Source organism: Temnothorax americanus, unplaced genomic scaffold (assembly GCF_048541705.1).
Source record: "Temnothorax americanus isolate GAGA-0224 unplaced genomic scaffold, ASM4854170v1 Scaffold45, whole genome shotgun sequence".
Lineage (NCBI taxonomy): Eukaryota > Metazoa > Arthropoda > Insecta > Hymenoptera > Formicidae > Temnothorax > Temnothorax americanus.
This window is the reverse complement of record NW_027509602.1, coordinates 115,703-140,022: the sequence shown is the minus strand read 5'-3', so window position 1 is coordinate 140,022 and position 24,320 is coordinate 115,703. Positions and strand designations below refer to the sequence as shown.

The 24,320-nt window shown below is 36.6% G+C and overlaps 1 protein-coding gene across 11 annotated transcripts in view; it reads left to right on the top strand.

Moving 5' to 3' along the window:
• Positions 1 to 24,320, top strand: part of Cask (peripheral plasma membrane protein CASK) — a 184,829-nt gene that overhangs the window by 156,677 nt on the left and 3,832 nt on the right. For 4 of the 11 annotated variants that reach the window (XM_077416801.1, XM_077416803.1, XM_077416804.1 and 1 more), the window contains 10 exons: positions 1,341 to 1,529; positions 2,089 to 2,253; positions 2,551 to 2,625; positions 14,520 to 14,549; positions 17,931 to 18,168; positions 20,243 to 20,299; positions 22,444 to 22,563; positions 22,818 to 22,934; positions 23,087 to 23,194; positions 23,440 to 23,615. In XM_077416801.1, coding sequence (XP_077272927.1) covers positions 1,341 to 1,529; positions 2,089 to 2,253; positions 2,551 to 2,625; positions 14,520 to 14,549; positions 17,931 to 18,168; positions 20,243 to 20,299; positions 22,444 to 22,563; positions 22,818 to 22,934; positions 23,087 to 23,194; positions 23,440 to 23,615 — 1,275 coding nt within the window. The remainder of the gene's footprint in view (positions 1 to 1,340; positions 1,530 to 2,088; positions 2,254 to 2,550; positions 2,626 to 14,519; positions 14,550 to 17,930; positions 18,169 to 20,242; positions 20,300 to 22,443; positions 22,564 to 22,817; positions 22,935 to 23,086; positions 23,195 to 23,439; positions 23,616 to 24,320) is intronic. The other 7 variants (XM_077416806.1, XM_077416812.1, XM_077416802.1 and 4 more) reach the window with 6 other exon arrangements.

Sequence of the window (24,320 nt, the reverse complement as noted above, 5' to 3'; positions counted from 1 at the left end):
ATTATTATATTTTGCACATATTCGATGAGTTTGAAACGGCGATATTAGTCTTCAAGTAATTAGTTTCTAGCATTATCCGCTATTTTTCACAATTCTACGAAAATTCATTACGAATTCAGCGTGCAGTCGACGTAAACATCATAAGTTTCGTAGAACACTTTATTTTTTTTTATCTATTAGTATATATGTTTATTTTGTATATATGTGTCACGCATATATATTTTCTAATATATTTTTGCCTAATAAGTTAAATAAAAAACTCAGATTATAAAATATTGCACGTACTTTCTTAACAAAATATATATAAAATAGATTATTTGAAACGTTTCTTGTAATTGTGCCATATTGAAATAAATATATAATTCTATTTAAATATATCTGCCAGTAAAATATTTGTTACTAAAATATTCGTCAATAATGAGATGAAAATTTGAAACATGCGTTCTATGGCAACGCGATATAAGTGCATTTATTAATATACGTATACGTTGTAAAGTAGAACATTTATTTGTTTATCGCGTATGCTATCCCGCCATTAAAATCAGAATTTGCATTTGAATTTTAATAAAAGCTGATAATTTAAATGTAAATTAAAATGCATATTTTACGCTCTTCCAGTTCGGTCGAAACATGCATATCGCTACTTACACGCGAGAAATACCACTCTCGGCATATATTAAGACACTTAGTTTCATACAACACTACTCAACAATTAATAACATAATCGCACATTTTTACAAATTTATATTTATTAAATTATTTTCACGAAATAATTTTCTGTCGAGAGAGCACATACTCAATATATAATATATAAATTATATTCAATTTCTCTCTTGCGATGTACTCGTGCATATGATACGTTTATGCAATATTTAAAATTTTTTAAAACAATATCTGTGTTGTTCACCCCGATAATGAGATTAAACATTCATACATGATTTAGATCACGTACTGCGGGAGGGACGCAGCAATCAAAATTTGATTGCATGCCTTCTTTTTATACATTGAATGATTTCGTTTCATTTGAGAGGCAACACCGCAAGAGTAAACTGTATAACTAACGAATACACAAAGCTCTCTCACCGCGGATAAAATATCTATACAATAATGTATCTGCGTATGACGGAAGCTGTGCGTACTTATTAGTTATCATCAGCTGCTATTTATACTAAGAAATTTTTATGTTACTTATAACGTATAGTCAACGGGACAAATGTCCTATGACAAACAAGGGAAAGAGATTTTTTTTCTGGTGATAGCGAGTTAGTCATTTTGTGACGCACAAAGAAAGCAAAATGTTAAGAGTTTAATGTGCAATTTTGCCTTGTGATTTGTTCCAGGCACTTCTACAAGCCCACGATGTTGCCGGTCACGAGGTTTACGGCGAGGAAGCCACCAGAGTAACGCCACCGCCTCTCCTCACGTATCTGAATGGCGGCGACGATCTCGAAGGACAAAACGGCGATTTAGATGAGAAAATTACTCGCGTTAGACTGGTGCAATTCCAAAAGAACACGGATGAGCCGATGGTGAGTAGCAAGGCAATTGCGAAAATGTGCCGTTTCGAGACGGTGCGAGACGGCATTTTTAATTTAAAAATGTGTGGCATTACAGGAGACTTTGTATGATCTGTAACATAATTTCTACATGAAACGAGAGAGAGAGCAAATAATATGTATATACGCATGCACACATTTTTTACAAGATTTACTTGAAATTTTTAAGGAAAATGTAAGATAAAATATATCGATATGAAGCAATATGAAAAGTATAAAATTATATTTTGAATATTTCTTTACATTATTGCATAAGTAAAAAGAATCTAATAAAAATTATCTGCAGCATTATATTTCGAGTAAATAGTATTAGTATAAATATTAAATTTTTACGTACGATGTAACAACAATCTTATTGTCATGACAATTTTAATTTTAAATTTGCATTATTATTTACCATACACGCGACTACAAATTATAAACACGACATTCGCTGTGTTCGAAACACGCATTATCGTAAAATAACATTTTATTACCGGTGAAACTTTACATTTACTATCCTTAAATTTCGTATTTTCCGGTTGCTTTTCAGGGAATCACGTTGAAAATGAATGAGGACGGGCAGTGCTTCGTGGCTCGGATTATGCACGGTGGGATGATCCATAGACAAGCCACTCTTCACGTTGGCGATGAGATCAGAGAGATCAACGGTATACCAGTTCAGAATCAATCCGTTAATGCCTTGCAAAAGATTCTGGTGAGTGTCCGTAAGATTATTCTCGTAACTGCGAGTGGAATTCAGAACTTCTTTTAAATTGGGTCGTCAAAGTGATTAGATGTTATTTCTTTCACTGAAATATATCACTTTATACAAGTTTTTATTACGAAATTGATAAGAATTGTCAACTTTTTCAAACGGAATATGACTTCAGTATCGGAAATCATAGATTCGTATAGGTACTTTGTTATTATATACGAAATTTTTATACGAGTGACGCATCACCTTACTCGTAGCCGTAGTTTGTGAAGAGTCGGTCCTCTTCGACTGTTACAGCGGGAGGCACGTGGATCGGTGACTTTCAAGATCGTGCCGTCGTACAGGAGCGCGCCGCCCCCCTGCGAGGTACAAGTAAGACCCAACACCCAAACCCTTCCCCAAAACACTATCGCGTCTAGTAAGCCCACAGCTTCCACGGCCTCCTCGGGCGCGAGCTCTGGAGGCGGTGCGAACAAATCCGGGAAACCGGTGAAAACCTCTGCGGCCACCACGAGCAAGGAGAAGGCGCCTAAGGCTTCGAAGGCTTCCAAGTCTAAGAACGCTTCCTCGTCCACCGAGAGCACGCCTAGACGTCGCTTGAATCCGCTATCGGTTCTACGATCACGAAAGTCTTAAACTCTTCGATCGATCTCTAATTTCAAGTAGCCCGCGCGCCCGATTAGATTGTGGTGTATTCACAGAATTGCCAGAGACACATATGCTTCTAGATCTAGATGTAATGGTAGATCTTTCTCGGGACAGAAATTTAATGCCTTCTTCCAACGACACTATTAAATTAATTGAATTATTGAGATAGTGAAGTTGCTTATAAACCTAGGCCTTATAGAGTATATAAGTAGTTCTTACGACAGTTAGTAATTATGGTACATAGGTAGAGTTGTTGCAGTTATAGTAATAATGCATGTTAGACTTTTTTCCAATACGCTTTAATATTGATTGCGTAATGATTACTTCTCGGAGAATTTCTGTAAAATTACAATGCTGTTATAAAAGATCTTTAAGATAAGTGTGTGTTATCGTAATATATATATTTAACGTAAAATATATATTTATATTTAAATATTTTATATATATTTTTAACATATTAATTGATTAATTATTTATTTATTTATTCAGTTTTTGAGAAATTATTTACAAGCAATTTTTAAAAATATTTTACTCTTACAAACTATTTATTTTTGTCGATGGAACTGATAAACGTAAATTATTTATCTTGTAAATTTCTTCAAATATTTTCTGGATTATTCAACTTAATCTTCTAGTCGCATCAGGATCATGTTCCTGATATTATTATTGATTATAACCTAAGGACATAATTCGAAGCACGAAGTCATATATCAATTGATTAAATAGTTTGCCTTAGTTTTCTTTACGATCTTCTAGCTTAACAAGTCATACTTTGACGTTTCTAATGAAGTTTACAATGATAAGCAACTATAAATAATTCGCATTATATTATATACGTAAGATTATTACGAATAATATCATACACGAAGGAAAACTCAGAAACAATTAATTCGATTATATAATTCAAACATGACACACTTTCGTAGAAATGACATTTCATATTTCATAAGTTGGAACGCATTGTACGAGTATTACTTCTAAAGAGCTCACGCAACGCGCGAGAAGTCTCTGCCTATTATCCGTTTCGCGATTAGGAAAGTTTTGGATAATGAACAGAGGGATGTGCGATTAGTTTCTCAATAGTTTGCAGTTCGTGTATAGTTTCCTGCGTAATTTCATCCAAGGTAGACCGCGGAGTTTACAAGGAGTTTGTAGGAAGAGACACGGTTAATAGTGTCCACTTTGCGTTATGTATAAGATAATCTACTGTTATATATAGAGAAAAATTTTTGCGCCGTGTAATCGGCAACGAGGGAAACGGAAAGATAAATGTTTCTAATACAGAAAATTCGGAATTATTTTTTTGCGAATATATATCTCATTAAACTCTAAAAGATCTATTAAAACTCCAAATCCATTTGAAATTAGCTAGAGTTTATAGGAACTTTGTTTATGAATAACATTATGAAAAACAATATACAATATTCCTCTTGATGCAATATTTTTATCTTGATATACAATCATTATGCTTAATTGATACTTATATAGGATATATACATGGGATGACCCTGAGAAATTATGATTTATTAATATGGATGTATTTTTTGATAAAGTTAATATAGATTTTGTCTTTTTTTCTAATCAATATAATTAAAAAGATTTTGTGCGTTAGTTAACATTGAAAATATATAGTAGTATTTCAAATGGGTTATATACTTTCTTGGACGACTAAGCTAAATATTAATTTTTTTGTTTTATTAAAAAATTGTTTTATAACTTACATTATATTTGGACATAAAACAGAACTCTATATCAGTATAAAGTTTTTTAATCGGCTTGTCTTTTTAGCTTATTGTTAGAACAAACGAGGATGTTTACGCCTCAGATTTCTGAGATAATGTAACTTGGAACATAGTTTCACTACTAATCTTCGTTAGCATTGACGAAGGGAACGGAAACTGATATCTGACAGTTTATACATGCCAGCTTAAACGCAATATTCTCGAATGGTTGAATATATTCAGCGACGAAATTTGCTATAGTTCAATGTCCGGTCATATTTGAAGTTTCAGTAATTAGCGCGCGCAGGTTCCATCCGAGGGAACAAGTTCTTAGAGAACGTAGAATTCTCGAGGCAAACGACAAGAACTTTCCTGTTTATGATTTATGAACGTTTGCGTTTTAGACTGATTACAAATACAACGAGTCCGCAAGTACAATTTATAAATTCTTATCTTTCCTTCTCTTCGAGTCACCGCATGTTGGACGCAAGTTTATTTAACTTCTACTATATGTCAATAAATTGAGAGATCTGTCAGCGCAGTTTTTTATTTTTATTTTCCAAAATAAACAAATGGAATTGGATAGAATTTTGTTAATTGGACTCGTTTAAAGCGAAACCATTGTGAACAGCATTTTTCCCACAAGTTATCGTTTATCGGCAGACAGTTGCGGGAATGTAAAAACGAGCAATATCCAATTTGATACATGTTATTATATTTGAGTTTTGTGAAAAATAACAATCTTAATATTGTTTCTTATATACAGTTCTATTTATATCGATGTATATAAGATAAATAACAAGTAAAGGAATTATTAATATCAATATTAACATGTTTTTAGATACAATAAACTAATTTTAAGATAACAAGATTTTATTTTAATTATTTTTTTTATTCTTTATGATAAATCGTTGCTTGATAATCAATTATTTTTTATATTTCTAAATATAGATCTAATTATTTATCTGAATTATTCGAAGATAAATATTTTAACGTAAAAAAGAATATGTAACAAGACTTTAAATTTCTCATCTATTTACGGGATAATTCTATATCAATGATTAAGACCCTATCTTTAAGATACATACTTTAGAATGAGATTTTAATAAAATCGATAATTCTTGGCAAAATTGGCAGTGTCTTTAATTTGTAAAGTGATAATGCTTTTTGATAACACAAATTTATGTACATATTTAATAGAAAATATTATATATGCAATGATAAATTATATGTTCATGAGGTAACTATAAAATACTTTTTAGATATTTTAATGAGAGAGTTTAATGTCCATACCCATAAATTTCTAGCTCTGCTTCTACGAAGCTGGAATCGGTAAAAACGTTTACGTGGATACTTCACCTTATATTCGAAATTACGTTTCAACGTTTAAGCCAAGATGCAAGATAGGATCTTAAGCAATAGTGCACAGTGTGCGTAATCGGCGAAAGCGGAAGTAGAATCGAGATCATACTCGGAGCGCAGTAATTCCGAAGTTAAATCAGAGCGTAATTTTAATCACGTTAATCCGAATTGTCGCAATGCGCGATCTCATTTTATTATCTATAAATTCTGAAGCGAAGAAAGATCTTCGCGAACTGTAATTTGTATTTATCGATGACTTCGCCGCGAATTTTTTTCTTCGTTTCAACTGAAGTCGCAAAATAGTTTCCACTGCGCATAAATTATTGCCTATTTTCTAAATATTACACGATACGTCGAAATAAATAGGCGACAGGCTGTTTAGTATACCTAAATATACCTAAAAATACCTAAATATACAAGTAGATATAAACGTGGTCGATATTTGCAGAGGTTTTCACCAGTTATTCGTTTTATAAGGCATATACACATGCACATAACAGTAATATATAAAATAATTATTAAATCAACTAACCCTTTACTGTACAACAAAGAAAACATATGCTGCTTGGCATATCGAGAAATATGACCTATTAACTAACTGACGTTATATTTACACTTGTGTTTATAAAACCAGGAAAATATATTGTTTTCTCTATCACTTTATTATGTCATCTTTCTCAGTATTCAAGCAGTGTCGTGCAAGACAAAAAGATTTCTTTCAGCATAATGGCAAATCGCATAAAATCAAATTAAGGAAACAGTTTTTCCCCGGATCAAGATTTCATTAGGTACAGCTGCTTTTATGTTGTTTGCAAATTTGATTTTGCATCGGTATACGCGTGAAATGATTGCTTCCCCGATCAATCTGCGGGATTGATGGAACACTTGACGAAGTAAAAACGATTTTGCGTCCGCAATATTTTCACAGCTCACAACACTTTGCGTCGCGGATTCTGCGTGCTTTTCTAGCACGTTGTATATACTTGAAATTTCACGAAATTGTCAAAGGCCCGTACAATATGCAGTTACATGTACAGCTCTTTAGATGTACAATACACCCTTCTTCGCGTGTCCACTTGTATATAAAGAATGTTTGCCATATCTTTAATTGCTTATCTCAAGCCGTATTATGTAGATAACGGATCACTTACGATTGTTGCAATTGTACGGCAATAGGACAATATGCTAGTCGCATGACGTATAACGTTCTCTCTCTTCTTGAGAATTATACATTGCGCTTGCAGTATGCAAGTGTCACGTACAAGGGCGCTGCAAAATCGGCGATACAATCGGTAAGAAAAATCATCGTCGAGAAACGATATACAAATTTAAAATTGTATGAGTGGTACGTGAAGCACATAATTATGTACTTGATTTAACTGTTATTATATATATGAATATAACATTCTTTTCACTTTTAGCTGCAAGAAATTTGAATTTTGTCGATTGTGACGTCAATCTTGCAGCGTTGCATATATATATGTCCCGTATAATAGATGGTCCTTGCACTGACCCGTGTTCAAAGTTCACATTAATATCACGGACATTAATTCCGTAATGAGATAAAGCATAACTGGGGTGATTTGCTCTGATAATATTAACATAAGAAGACGATGCTCGTTCAACTGAGATTAGTCGGATTAATGTTGCAAATGTGAAGGTTGTCATAATCGAGGGTGATATCGTCGGTTAATGTGAATTTTGCGAATTACAGGCCAGTGTGACGCATCTCGCCCCCATATTGCGAGACCTAATTAAACAAACGCAACGGGACGATGTTGTTATAGAAAATAATGTATGATATAAAAAATTAGAGAGATATATATACATACATATATATTTAAAAAAGTATATATATACACACATATTAGTATATATATATATATGTATGTATATATTATATAATCCGTATCTTTATAAGACAAGGTCGGTACGAGCGGTGTAACAAAACGCTTTGGTCGGCGCTTTCGAGTCCACGGCGCGTGCATGTTTCTTTTTCGCTCTTTCTCTCTTTCCGATTTATCTCTCAATCTTTTTCCCGTTCTCTTCTTCTCTCATTCTCTCGTAATTTTGTTCTTCCATTCACTTTTCCTCTCTGTTTCTCTTTTTTTCTCTTTCTCTCTATTTTTCTCTCTCTCTCTCTCTCTCTCTCTCTCTCTATTTCTCCTTCCCCCTCTCTGATTTTTTTCTTACGACGTTGGGTTAGACAACACTTTATTACTGATAGTACGATAGTTTCACTTTGCGAGGGGAAAGAAGTATATAAGGAATGCACAGTTTCGTTTCCACATGTGTTGGAATGTTGTTTGTGTTTCTGTCATAAGGAAGCTTTTGTTACACCCCTCATTATACCCTCACCTGCATGAAGGACATCTTTGCGAACTGACGCTTTTCTTTTTGGCCAATTGTAGCCCTCTCTGCATCATAAGTGCATACACGTAAAGGCTGTGTAAGTCGATCGATGGGTTTTTAGTCGAGACTGCAAAACTCTGGGCCGTTCGGTAATCATCATATGTCTTGCACGGACTCACTTGCGACTGTGTAGATAACGCGCAAGCCTGTGGTAGCAGTGTAATTTAATCTTTTTTCTTTTCTTTTTTTTCGTTTATTTTATCGGCGAATCGTATTGCCCCGCAATTGTTGGATTATCCAGAAAAACGAGAGAATTTTATACCTATTTGAAATCTTCTAAACAAAAGTTTAAGAATGGATATTAAAAAGAACTTCTTACGTGCTATTTAAATAGAAAAAAGAAATAGTGCGCATCTTTCTGGATAATTCAATGCGGCAAACTAATTCTATTCTTGAAAAGGGATGCACACTTCTCTTAAAGTCTCTTGCAACGTTTATTTTCGACAAATGTCTGACACATGCAAAAATATCCGTATACATGCAGTTGAGGGTAAATCGTAAATAACGTCTATTCCCGGCTCGGGTGAAACCTGAATCGTAATTATGTAAGTCTCGCGATTTTGATTTTGAACTCGCAAGATTGAACAGACGGGGGCGCTTTTACTGATAAATCTCTTTAGGGTATTTCTCTAAGTGTGTCAGTAAAACATGCACTAATAACGACGGCTTCAAAAATAAGGCACTCTTTCCTCTTTCTTCGTACCTGAATAAACAGACAGTTTTTTTTTCCACGTATTTCTGTACCTGACGAAAGATTGCGAATCCATTTTAGAAAATCTTACGACTTGTTGAGCAATGATGATAATCGTTAGTAGCTTCTATATAGTCATTGTGTGTATATACTTCACAGACTTCTGAGAGAGTAAAATATAGTTACACAGCCGATATTATTTAACATTAATCGCGTGCGGTTCAGTTTTAATTATAATTTCGATATCTTGGTGTGATGTAGCATTCATTTGTAAATACTCTGTATTTGTATATCTGCTTATGTTCATACATGTGTTTAACGTAGCCGCCCGGCCTCTCGTTCTTCTCGTTATGCATCACGTAGAAATGCAAGAGGAAGTGGAGATACGTTAAGAACGTGATATATTGCCTATTTCCTCTCACACTCTATACGTGTGTGCAGACGGCTTGGTTGGACTTTAGATTTTGTAAAGCGTTGTAAAATGTGCTGGGAGTTTATGAATGTTACAAGATATATATATACGCAGATCTTATCCATGTATACTTCAAATTGTTGGTGTGACAAATATCTGTATATGAGATTGCATAGTACATAGATCATATTTTCCGAAATATACAATTTCGTTAAACTTTCGGGAGTGCAAGGTAGAAGGACACGGGACAGATAAACGTTAACTGTCACCTATATACATTACAGAGATATTACGAGCTCGAGGAATGACGGTCTCACAGCGAAAACGTTTCGCGTACACGACAGATGCGATTAAGATACCGCTAACTCCGCCTGCGGAGAAAAGTCGCTATTTTTGATAACTGTGCAAACGTTCAATAAATCGGGGGGGCGGCAAGTATAAGTCCTATAATATAATATCGATAACACCGTTCGCCTTCTACGAAAAAACGAGCTTAACGAAGTTAACTGTTCTCTGTCTCGTGCGTCCGTGTTATATCCGTCACGTTAAAAAAAGGAGCTAATTTACGGCTAATAATCACTGCGCAAACACACATCGCGCTGTCGCGGAGTGTGCGGCAACCCGTTTACGTGGTATGATATACGAATAAGACAATGTAACCCCAAGGCGTTTCGCGACGACGAGCGCCTCGTAGAACCGAGACACGAGGGGTGCGTCTCGCGCGTTACACGTGAAGCGAGACACCCTCGATAAGCACACCCCCTTCCCCCTCGCCACCCGACCGCACGTTGCATTTCCGAAGCCATCACTCTCGGGATCCCCCATCCTCCGCAATCGCACCTTTAGGCGAGAGGCAGCAACAGCATCGGCGAGCGCAACGGCGCGGCGGCGGCGTTGTTACCACCCCCTCCCCCCCCCACAGTGCATTGTACGAAGATATAATAAAGCATGAACCGCTGGAACACACCACGAGTCGTCGCACGTCACCTGTAAACGCGATCTTTTGTCCGTGTCCGCCGTAGAAATAGAATCGACGAGTGTCGCACACAAGAGCTCTCTGTCTCTCCGATGTACACACATTACATACGCACACCGACGTGTTCGACATGCTTCCTCCCTCCGTATTATCAATTCCCTCCCGTTATACGTGCCCGTTTTGTCGCATCTTGCATCCTGCAACGATTTCGCCTGATCGTTGTCGGCACTTTATTACCCTGCACGAAAATATCTCGAGCGAATGCCGCATCGACTTTCCGTAGATCTCATTAGACATCTCGAGAGAATTAGTTCCCGCTTTTTCATCGCGATTCGGTAGCGCGTGAAAAATCGGGATATCGCGGAAAAGGAGAGTTTCTATTATTTGTTACAAGCTACTGGCCAATATACAGCGAATATTTTTCTAATGATTCAAGGATCTTATTATTTTTTTAATTACTTATTATTTAACGCGTGCTTTTTAATGGGATATCGGTATTTTCTGGCATTTTTCACACACAATTTTTTTTTTTCGTATAAAACGCGGATTAAACACGTGATGCACCGAAATCGTATTTGTCAAAATTGATCCTTCGATCTCGCGACGTTCTCAGATTTCATTCTCGGCACGCGCGTATCTTCCGCCTGCCGACGGTTTGTACTTTCGATTTATATGACGTCCTAGCTTCGTGAGAGATATCGGAAACGAAAATATGACTCGACGTATATGATCGCGTGCGAGAGAGGCGTCTATAAGAATTTCATGTCTTCAGGCGACGCTCGCGGAGTAAAACCCGAAGCGATGTGCTGGTTTCTCCGGGTAAATCCGCGAAAACGATAGAAAAATCTTCGGTAACCGTAATCACATGTCATCCCTACGCCACATGTTGCCTCTTCGTTCATTATCCCCTCACTCACATCGTGCCACCTCACACACATGTTACATAATTGCAGTATGCGTGGATGAAATAGGTAATCTTTATGCGTCTGTGTTCTCCTCACCCTGAGAAACTCCGATCTACATTAGCTACATAAATCATATAGAATTTTGACCCTTTTACCAGTAATGACTGAAAGATCATTTCATAAAAGCACAACCAATTCTTCAAGGGACGTATCGCGGTGCGCAGCGCTAAATTATATTCGATTTAAAAAATATTTAACATGTATAAGCATAGGGTAAACTCGGGTAAGATGGCCATTCAGGAAAGATGGCCAACCTATGTTCTTTCAATCTAGCTCGCCATGAAACATGGAATGAACATGAGTTGGCCATCTTTCCTGTATGGCCATCTTACCCGAGTTTACCCTATAGGAGTATGAATTATTATTATGCTAATTAGTTTGTTGAGCATAGAACTTTTTAAAACTGTATTAAAATCCAAAAGCAATAGCATCACACATTATCACGAGATATTGATAACTACCTTTTAAAAGGTATAGATTTTTCAGTTGCATTTTAAATCGGTAGCGACGACGGTGGTATTGCACCGGTGGTATCGCGCATACGTTGACGGTTCAATCGAGTAAGGCCTGTATCGCTACCGCGAGCGAAGAAGCGCTGCAAAATTTTCAGTCGGGTTTATTCCGCACTGCGATACGACTCTTTTTTTTTTGTCTCCCTCTTCCGAGAGGCAAGCCCGAAGCCTGGTTCTTCTGGTCTGGCGCTCGGAAGCGCATAGTCCGGCCCTGATGGAAATCGACGAGAGGATTCAGCAGCATCAGCAGCAGTCAGTCCACCAGACGAGTTGTCGATAGCGCGGTACCTGCTATATCACTGAGTAGAATTGTCTTTCCCAGTGTCGCCTGAAAGTCCCATCAGCGGCATACCATCGTCAAACCCGTTTCCCCATCGTTCGCACGTTCATTTCTTCTTTGAATTAGAGCGCAGCTTCCGATGCACGTCGGCAACCCACATACCGAACCACCATGTCCATTGCACTGTCCTCTGCGACGTTACTATGGAAACGGGACGGGCACACAATCGCGCGCGGGTGACTTTATTCGAACAGTGCGGCCTGAAGTTCGGGGGAGGCGCGTCTCTGCCGGAGCTCTTGCGGAATCGGTTTCATAAAAGGGACTCGCGCGTCATTATTCCTCTCGTCCGAATCGAAGCGAGGAATTTGCAATCAGATAGGACAGAAATTTTCGTGTTGCAAGCATATGGATCTTATCGAAGTCGGCGTAAACGGGACGCAGTATCGATTGTCAAAATTATGTGTTTGGGCTCGTGACGCCAGTAAATTCTAATTTGTTCAGATAATTAACTTCGCCATCCACGTTGCATCCGCATTATTTCACGTCCCCGAATTTTAATTTACTGACGAAGGACGCATCGTCATATACAATTTAACTAACGTTGTTCACCGATGGTTAAAACCATTAGTGGGATAAACTCTATATCTCCGGCACTCCATTATAAATTTCATATCGAATCCACGAAACAATAAAGATAAGGCTGAAATATTGATCAGCCGGCAAATATATTATGAAGCCAATTCGCAGAATTTCTTTATTATATTTGTGTGTCATAATGTTATTTTTTTACATTCATTTTAAATTCACTTTTTATTCACTTTGGAATGATGTTATCCATTATTTCACATCCGCTTATATTATAAATCATTATTCCACTATTCACTCGATTCAGAAGCGATTATTAAAAATTGCAATGTGACAATTAAGTCATTGCGAATACGACAAACCTTCGAGATTCTGTGAAACGTGTCTCTCGTTAATATGAGAATTTCAGTCTGCAGAAACAAGCTCTGTCTGGTCGTCCGGTGCGAGATTTAAAAGACTCGGAACTGGAGTTTATATCGTGCACATTTTTTGCTTGACGCAAACGGTGATTTAATCGCAAATTTTGCGCACAATCGGAGATAAACCACGAGAACTTCTACCGGCTTTGCTCCCGCTTTGCACAGAGTGTTTTATTTCCAACGCGTGTGAGGGAACTTCTCTATCACGTAAAACGCGAGAGGCGTACTATCGAGCATTAGAATGTTGCCTAATTGTATACCAGTCCGCTTTGATTCCTCCCGACTTCCGACAGGAAGCATCGAGAGTTCACGCTCGAAACTCGCATTTCCGCGCCACGCTCATCACACGTGCCGCAGAACTGCGAGCTCGAAATTACTTCGTACATTCGACTCGGCAGCAGGTGTTGGGCACACACCTCGGTGAATGACGATACGCGTGTAATATCACTTTTCGTACAAAATCTAAATAAACGGGCAATAATTAACGGCCGTTACTGTTATCTGTTTAATTAGATTGCGTATCAATAGCGGTATTCTTCGTACTGGTATCAGCGATATTTGATGCGCAACGCGAAACACAATGAAATGCAGAATATAAGAGTCACTATTTTAAATGCTTTTCCTTTTCTATCCTTCAGTGATGAAATATAGAAGTAACTTTTTTCTATCGCTAGCCATCAATGTTACTTGTATTTCATAATAATTGAAAGTGACGACTTATTTAATTGTATCGCTGATTCAGTACATAACTTTGGTTGCAGGTGATAACTTTGGTTAAAAAGTAGGTATATTCGTCGAACCCCGACATTTCGACGCTATGCAGACACGCGCAAATGATTTCCATGTTTATTACGAAAATATGATAATTCGCGTAAGTTTGATTTTTCTTCCGGGGAATCGAAAAACTTGTCAAACAACAGCGCGGTTTCACACCACCAATTTGGATATCGCAATACGCGTAGATTGGGAGCCCAACGCTTGTAGAACGTCGAGAGTACGAAAGGCATCTGTTCGATTAATACGAGGGGATCTAGTAAAGCCTGCATGTGCCACACAGCAATGCGCACCGTGCATCTCGGAAGCGTTGACGCGTGCGACTCAACCGTAGGTTTGCTGTTTTATCATTGATTGTGTCATTCTTGTATTCACTTTTTCTTCTTCCCCCGCGCGCGACATACGCGCGGGGGAGAGGGTCTCGATTAATCCGTATTGCGCTTTGGTGCGACTTTGAAACATGATTAATTAATTGATCTTCCTTTTTTTCTGTTTCCTCAACACTCTAGTTGTTCAGGATTAAGCCTCTGCCAGTGTTAGTAAGTACCGCCACTTGATCTGGTGTGATTGGACTGCTGTAGTTAGAAGGCTATGCGTACACATACTTATATATTATAATCATATATATACACACACACACATTATTATATACATGCCTCGTACTGTCTCTGTTCCTATATATTATCTACGCCATCGCTGAAAAGTAGGACTTTACTTCGGATTTTCGTGTTTATCAACTTTCTTTTTTAATCCCGCGGCGTTTTCCCCCCTTTTTTTCGCAATGCTTCTCCACCTTCCACCTCGCGACAGGAGTTCTCAAGTGCGAGTAATACGTATCGATATGTGCTTAAACATGCCTTCATATAAAAAAGAATTCCCGTTTGCATGGACGCTCAGCGGAATGCTTTAGAGATAAAAAAGGCTTGTGAAGCGCAGTCACTGTATCAAGAATTATCATTGTTCTTCCCATTGTACATATAGAAGCAAAAAGCTGGGAAAAAGAAGGTTTTAAATTTATTCGAACTATTTTTATTTTGAGTCATTAATAGTCTATTAAGAAGTTGGAATATAAAATAAAGTTTGCTGAATTAAATTCTGCGAAATAAATTGTAACAAATATTTATAATATTGAGCAAGAAAATATTTTGCATTGACAATAGATAAATTTAATAGTCTTTCCTCTCGTCGGAGCGCCCATGTATTTCTTGCCAAAAGAAGTTCTTTCGCTTTTCAAAGCACTTAACGTAATTCATGGAAACGTGGTGGTCCTGTTTGAAAACGTATGGCCCTTTCTCGTGCTCGAACGGGTTTCGATATTTTCAAAGGGAACACTTGCTGACATGATGCCAACAAAGACACGCTAATTCCGGAAACGTACGGTGTATCGATAACGGGCCACACGTTGGCAGGATGTTACGATTAACCACGAGTATATCGCGAGAGAGTATCGGTTTTTATACATTTGATTCTTCACATCCGGGATTTACGAAATTGCGGAACCGAAAATTTTACAATCACCATTATGGCCCGAGAATTAGGAATAAACGTAAGTTGCTGACTTTTGTTTTGTCCTATATGATTTGATTGACTTACAAAACACTTAATTTTTACCAATATGCATGAAACTGTTTTAATCCTTTTCGTATATAGCATATCTTCATATATTTACTTTTTTTTGTATTATCGGTTATGGATCAGCGATAAGATTTTAACCGTGTATTTGTCGGAATCCACCGTTAACCAGAAGTGACGGCAACCCTAAGTAACCACAAAGTTTTATCGATATAAAAAATTATCATTCAGACGTGAAACACCTGTACGAATATTAAATCGATCAGCCTATTAATATTATAAGTGAAGGCACGTCGTGTGCGTGTATTAATTGTCGAGCTATTAAACGCAAAGGGATGATAATCAAATAATGTTACAAATTGGTCACCGGACAAAGCCGCAGTATATATTCAGCTGGTGCTCTGTAGTCGTGAATACTCGTCTGTGTGACGTATAACGGTTCTAATTAGTCCACACCCGTTAATTAGTTCAGAATTGTCGATATTCTGACTTGGATATATCCAGAAAATTCCTAATTGTAATTAAAACCGATACAATTACGAATATCTACCCTGCCAGAGATGATTAGTCGAATCGACGTCAATTCGATGTCGGTGCGTTGATAAATAGTCGATATCGAATACTAGCTGAAAAATATTTTTGTCTAATTTTTTATCTCATCATAATTTTTTTTTTTACATAATATACATAATGTCAATTGAGCAAGTGCGAATATTTCTATTGTCTTTCGGCTAACTCTATCATTGAATCAATGCAAAGTCGGAAAGCGTAATATATATATATATATATATATATATATATATATATATATATACATATATATTATGTATTCGATATATAATTGGCCAAAAGACGCAGAAATCTTACAGAAATATTCCCAATTAATCAATTAACATAAAAGCAATTATGACTAGGTCAAAAATGACAAAAATATCAACACTCGACATCGATCATTCATCGACGCAACAACGTCGAATTGACTAATCATTTCTGGCCGGGTATACACCGGACAAATAATATTCGTACAGAATCGAAATGGACAGTCATCCTTTACTCTCCCCCAACGACCCTCCTTTTCGTCTCCCACGTCTATACATTATCGAGAATCCCTGCAGCTCTGTCTCGCGAATGATACGTGCGCTAACCGGAAGCCACTTTCCGTCACTGTGTGTGCAACCATACCGTTCATTATACTTACTATACATTATACCTTCTCATGCGCCGTTCTTTACTCACACATTTATGTAGTGGCCGCGCGCATATCTGCATCGTGCATATCTATCTTCGGTATGCGTGCGTGCGTGCGTATACGTGTGCGTCTGTCCTTGCGCGATGTGCAGCAACTAGTGCTTAAGCTTCTTGTGAAATGGAATCACTCATACGTACATATATATATGTGTGTGTGTATATATATATATATATATATATATATATATATATATGTATGCCTTTACACGTACTACGTATTGCGCATCGCTAGATGACCGAATCGTGTCGCTGGTGGCATTACAACAAAAAGCTCGCACAATTCCCGTGTCCCTCCAGTTGACGAATCCCGCCCCGTTGCCGATGAGTGTACCGATTAACTGTAAAAGCCGTACAGGTCCTAAACTAAAGTCGATGACCCAACTGCGTACCGACTGTAAAACGTCATACAGCGACGTTTCAGAGACCAGCGAGTCTATATTTCGTCTGGAAATTCGCGTTTCTCTCACGTGTCCCTTTCTCCTCTTAACTTTTAAGCGATGTGGCGAAATCGAGCTACGAGTCGATCGCTGGTTATCTCGAGATAAACGTATTAATGAATTTGTACTTTATTATGCGTCGTGTAACATCAAATTCGGACGAACTTGCGAGCGCTCTATTTGCCCCATTGATACTTTTTGTACATTCTCTACATTGTACCGTTACTCTTTACAAGAGCTACTTTGCCAGTGCTTACTACGTCGCATCTTTCGCTTTCCTCGCAATATCTAGATTATTCGTTCGCTATGTCTAGCGCAGCGCTATGTAGGTCCATCAGCGATCGATTATAGCCGTAGAACGATATCTTAGTCACGTCTCATGATCGAGGACCTATTGTTGTTGATTAAAGCTCTTCTTATACTAATCCAATAGATGTTAATGATTTCACTGCAAGAGATGCACATTTATATCTTATCGATTATCTCACATGCCGTATCTTTCACTGTGTAGTAGTTTCTCGTATATATATAATTTCTCTCGTTAAATGTATATCGACGCGAAGTGAAATCCTTGACGTCGAAATCTAACAGTGATCGATAGCAATAACGACGTTTAAACGACGTCCTTAAGGAATTGTAATATAATCTTTGCTGTATCAACAGATTTTCGTTCGAGCGCAATTCGACTACGATCCGCTGGAGGACGAACTGATACCCTGCGCGCAGGCTGGAATCTCTTTTAAAACCGGTGACATTCTGCAGATCATCAGCAAGGATGATCATCATTGGTGGCAAGCGCGGAAGGATAACGCGGCTGGTTCCGCGGGTCTTATCCCTTCGCCCGAACTTCAGGAATGGCGCATCGCTTGCATGTCTATGGAGAAGAACAAGCAAGAACAAGGTAACCATAACTTTGCCATCCGTGTTAGTCTTTTTTGTGTAAAATTGTTCGACCGTAGAACACGCATACTGTTCCCGATATTAGATGTGTAAAAACGAAGGACGATATTTCGCGGTTGCCTCTTTACGGCGTTCCTTTTCAACGCTTAATGAGAATATCGATCATTTTTCACCATGTTTTTACCTGCCAACGGCTAAATTATTATTCCGCAAAATTGATGATAATTCTTTAAAGAGAAGGAAAATGTATATTCAATATAACGGCTATGAAAAGTATCTCGTTCTAAAGTGTGGATCCTCTTTATTTCATTGAACAATTAAGCGTAAAAGCATAAAATTTCCTGACAATTTCGTAGTAAAAGTATTTTCAATGGTGAGAAAAAAAATTTTTCTCTGGCGTTGAGACGTTAAGCGGTTAGGATAAGGATAATTTTAGTTAAAAATTCGAGTAGAATGAGTGCGGTAATTACTGGTTCCAGCAGATCGCAGAATCTCTTTTGAGTACAGAACGGAGAATCACCGAATTTTTCACCGATTGAGAAAGATCGTTATTACGCGACATTCTTTCACCGCCGCTCAAATCGATCCACTATCATCCAATCACATCTGATGATTCCACTCAATTCCCACTGATTTTCACCAAGTCATTGCTGCCAAAAAAAAAACGAATGTGCTGATGAAACACAATGTCGTCTGTGTGTTGTTCGATGTGTACAGGTTTTCGATGGAGCATGTGATATCGTTGTTACCAATCAATTATACTGTTAAATGAGATGCGTATTGATAGTGTACCATTCATTCAAATCGACGGATTCAGTTAGGTAATTACCGTTTTACGACATCGGTCCCCAAGGCAATTCAAACAGAAACAGAACGATGTATAACATCTGTGACATTACTTCATATTTGATATTTTCATTTACTTCTGATATAGAAAGTGCTCTACACAGAAATTTGGAACTCTTTTTAAAAGAATATAAAACTCGCACATTGATTATTCTCTCTAAACCGTAATAATTATCTTTTTGAACTGTAACAATATCTATCTAAACACAATTAATAATTAATTATGATATTTGATATATATTGTATAATCATTACCTTTCCCATGATATATGTATAATAACAATATATAATAATATAGAGAGACTAACTTTATACATACATATATATATTTATTTATTTAAATCCGCATTCCACCTATTTAATGCTGAATGTGAATGTGACTATGGCTACAAATACAGTTTTTACGTTTAAATAAATTATGATTAGGTAAAATGTATTTAGATAGATATTGGAAATTTATATATTTTACCAAAGTGTGTAATTAATTACTTACATTCAGAGGTGGAGTTTTATCTCTTATAGCTTGAACCGATTTTATAATTCAAACCCCACGTGGCGTATAAAACCCGTATCGATTTCGAATCTCGAAGCTGTGTACGAACGTTCCTGAACCCATTCCATTTGGCTAAAAGCATCTATCATCTCCAGACGCTAGAAATAAAGCACAAGCGTAATCGTTACTTTGGATAGTTACTGATCCATGAAATTTTAAGATGGCATTGCCTTTGTGTTAACCATAAATCTCTTACTTTGGAAAAAGAGATGCTGCTATGGTAAGCTGGGAAAAGCAAACGAAATGTTAAGAGAACCGTGTCGAGCTATACGCAACATAGTTTATCACTCACAAGAGTTTCTTTACTCCATATTTTTATGATGTACAATCAACAACTAGAGATCGGTTAATTTTAAAAAGAACGCTGGTAACGATAAAACAGCGAACGAGATAGAAACAGTACGATAGATAGAAAGAACAATAAAGATCAGATTAGGAGTCCTAATTGCGGATTGCGGTTGCTGAAGTCGTATGCAAATCAAGAGCTGAATGCTTTAAGAACATGTAGCAAGAAAGTTTCGGTCGTCGTATATCTCAACGTATATGCGCCTGCTGTGGCGTAAGTGCGGTGGCATGAGGGGACGGATTAGGAATAGGCAAATGGAGAAGCTAGCGCATACAAGAATAATTAGCTGCAGTGATATATCTGTTGTTTATATGTGTTATGCGGGGCTAGATGCTGAAGGAGAAGGTGGATGTTCTTCTCACACCGAAGGCTGCGACGGCACGACAGGTACGTCTCTGCCTTCAGGTAGATACGTGTAGAGTCACGTAGGACGTACTTTTTTAGACCGCATGAAGTACAGACTGGATCCATGCTTCTGACACACGCATCAGTACAGAGAGGCGATCGAAAGGCGGGACCGAATATTCTTTCGGCGATTTACGGAAAAGAACACACCGGGGTTTTCGCTTTCAAGTTCATTTCATATACGTGAAATTTATCATTTTTCGCAATTTTATAATACAAATGTGCGGACGATACTTACAATTAGTATCGTTATATTATGCGCGAAATATCTGTCTTGATAAAACACCTGCGTATCAATTACTTAAACATTTGCAAGAAATTGTATAACATATTTAAGCTTTCAATTTGCAATTAGCAATAAATGGTTTGACATTATTAAAAAGTTATCTGGATAAGAAGTTCCGAAAGCTATCTGTTTTGCGTTATTATTGGTCCACATAAAAAATGTATTACGCTCATTAGAGAGTGAATGTTTGTACAATACATGCACTAGGCGATTTATTTTCTACAAGTTATAATCGCGCAGTCACAATATGAAATTTAATACAGATTTGCGCAACAATTTTACGCATTAATTAAAAAAATATAACTGATTTTTACATACCTAACACGTATCTTAAAGCTATGTTATTAAATTACATAATTGTGAAAGTATCTCGCGCAATGCATGAAAATGAATGTCATGTAAATTCTTCACAATGGCTAATACATGAATGATATGAAATTAAAAGCATCAGTAATAAAAAAGCTTTTCAAAGTTTTCATTTTCCAGGCTTGTGTAAATGAGAAATTTTGTAATGTTACGAAACACATCATGAGAGAGCATCATACTAATTATAATTTATTAATGTGGGTACTATGGTATATATTTTGCATTATAAATTAATAGATGCTTTTACACAGCGTGCTTAAAATGCATGCGTTCGCTGCAAAGCATTCCATGCACTTATGCTTACTTATTTCGCACGATTTCACTTGCGTACGCGGCAGCACGATCATCAGTTAGAGCTTATAATTGATAATTAATTGATTGTTCTAAATGTTAGCGAGCAATTTTGGAAATATCTTGCCAAAAATGTGAAAAACGACATTTTCCTCCTATGATATCGTTCTAGATTCTGAAGTAAAGATTTTTTTTTTGCATACATCTACATATTTTCATCTATATATCTACAACTGTCCAGATATTTTGGCAAGATATCGCGGTTTGCACAATCACGCGAGTTATTAACCGCAGCTTCGATATACATTGTAGTCATACGTGAGAGAGAATCTCTCCAGCATACATATTTATAGTACAGTAGTTCTGTGGTCGTAAAAGAACACTCGCAAAGCAATTCACCATGACTCCCTGATTATGACACCTACTTAAGATCTCACGCATCAGTTGATCATGGTTGTCATCTTGTGACCTGCTGGAACACCCCTCTCAATAGGACTTCCCAAGTGCCTTTGGGCATGGCTTCCTACAAACTGGCTGACTGAATGAATTCTTTTTATAAATCAATAGGCAAGATTTTGCTTGAATCCAGAAGCCGATATTCGCAGAGTAGCTCGTCACCTCGTGTTAGCATTAATTTTCGAGACGCTCCAGACGGTTGCTAATATTAAGTGCACACGTCGATGCGTACTATGTTTCCAATAGGATAACACACCGTGTTAGGCGATACGTGTTTAGGAGAGCTAATGACAGGAAATATTTTAGCGACATGAACGACCCTTTGCGCAACTACGGAAAATATCTGTCGTACCTTCGTTATTCGATTTCTGGCGACACAAATCAGGGAACTTTATTGATAAATATAATATCTACAACCTGCATATCGTGAAAAGTAATCATCGTTTTATTGGCTGACATTTCTGATATACACGAATACACATTCGTACATGCAATTGAATTTTGTGAGTCAGTTATGCGGTGGCCACGTATTGTGATCGTCCTTTAAGTTCGGTTTAGCGGTCGTTCATCGACACTATAAAGGCACGGAACTCGTTAGTTAGCACGGATGGATTCCGTAATATGACACTTGTACGGTAACTTGCAAGTTTACACCGGGCAGACGTTATCGATTTCATCTCCGATTTCGCCGGCGTTTATGTATATTAACGATTTTTTCTGCTTGCAGTAAATTGCTCAATATTCGGCCGGAAAAAGAAGCAATACAAGGATAAATATCTCGCAAAGCACAACGCTGTTTTCGACCAGCTGGACCTGGTGACCTACGAAGAGGTCGTGAAGCTTCCTTGTAAGTTTCTGCAGTTCTAAATAATCCACAAATTAATATAAAATTAATTTGATGTAACATAAATGTATGCTTATTTTTTTTTTTTTAAACATTATCGGGGACTCTTTTATTAGAATGTCTCAAAGTAGATTTAATACAATCAGAGTTACATTAATTTAATTGTATATATATATTACAACATTTATAAGACATAATTGTTAATTTTATATAATTGTTAATTTTTAAGATTATATTACTTTTCTTTATTTACACAGATCCTGCCTTCCAACGGAAAACTTTAGTATTATTGGGAGCACATGGCGTCGGTCGACGACATATAAAAAATACGATTATTTCCAAGCATCCCGATAAATACGCCTATCCTATTCCGCGTAAGTGTCTCAAGTATTTTTTATAACGTTCTAATCAAATATTATTTTTTACAATTAGAAAAGTGTGAAGAATTAAAAATCGGGGTATATTATAATAATCGTATATAATATTATATTTATCGGAGGTCTTATCAAATACATTCTTTTTATAGATACAACGAGGCCTCCACGAAGTGACGAAGAAAATGGTCGTAACTACTATTTCGTATCACACGATGAAATGATGGCAGATATAGCTGCTAATGAATATCTCGAATATGGTAAATTATGCCCACGCAAATTTTCTTTTGAATTGATAACTGAAATTTATTTAAATTGGTTAACAGAGATAATTAACTTACTAATAATTTATTAATTGTAAAAATTGATAATAAAACATTGACTGTTAATTGTTAACATTTAGAAATAGATAACAATAAATCTCACAATGTTGGAACCTGAGAAAAAGCGCACGTTGTATTAAATATTAAAATTATTAAATCTGAAATATTTATTTTATAAACAGGTACGCACGAAGATGCTATGTACGGAACTAAGCTCGAAACTATTCGCAAAATTCACGAAGAAGGTAGAATGGCCATATTGGATGTTGAACCGCAGGCACTGAAAGTTTTACGGACTGCTGAATTTGCACCTTACGTAGTCTTCATCGCTGCACCAGCATTTGCAAACGTTACGGACGTAAGTATGAAAATAATTCTACAAAATTGAAGGCTAAACTTATATGTACATTGCATATTTTGGATATTTTTTCCAGAAATTGCATAATGATTTACCGACTCCATTGTATTATAATATGAAATTTTTTGACATGTCCAAACATTATAATAAAAGATATAACATTCATAAATTTATACTAAAAATTGAATAAAGTTTCTCCCGTTTTGAACAGTAACTCTACAATACTTGCTACAATAATTACGAAAATGAAGTATGTTAGTCATATACGTAATTGATAATGTTCTAATTATATTATCATTATTATTATTTTTAACTTAATTCATATATTTGTAAAACTTTTTAAATCATTAATTATTTACATTTACAATCAAATCCCTATTTAAAAACAAAACAGTTGTATATTTTCCAAATTGCGAACGTTATTTTGCTCATTGAGCTACAATGTACAATTAATTAAGAACAGTGTATCTAGAAAGGATATGCTAATTTATCTTCCCGCAGTACACGTTTTCTAACTAAAACATAAACGTACTAGCCTTAAAACGTTTTCTGTGTAAAATGAGATTAATGTTCAACAGGATTCCATAGTAGCGTACATACATAACACAACGGCAAGTTACGAGCCAAAGAGCTTATCGAAAAATACGCACAATAAACTCCGATGTCTGCAAATATTTTTTAATCTATCATGTCAACTGAGCATAT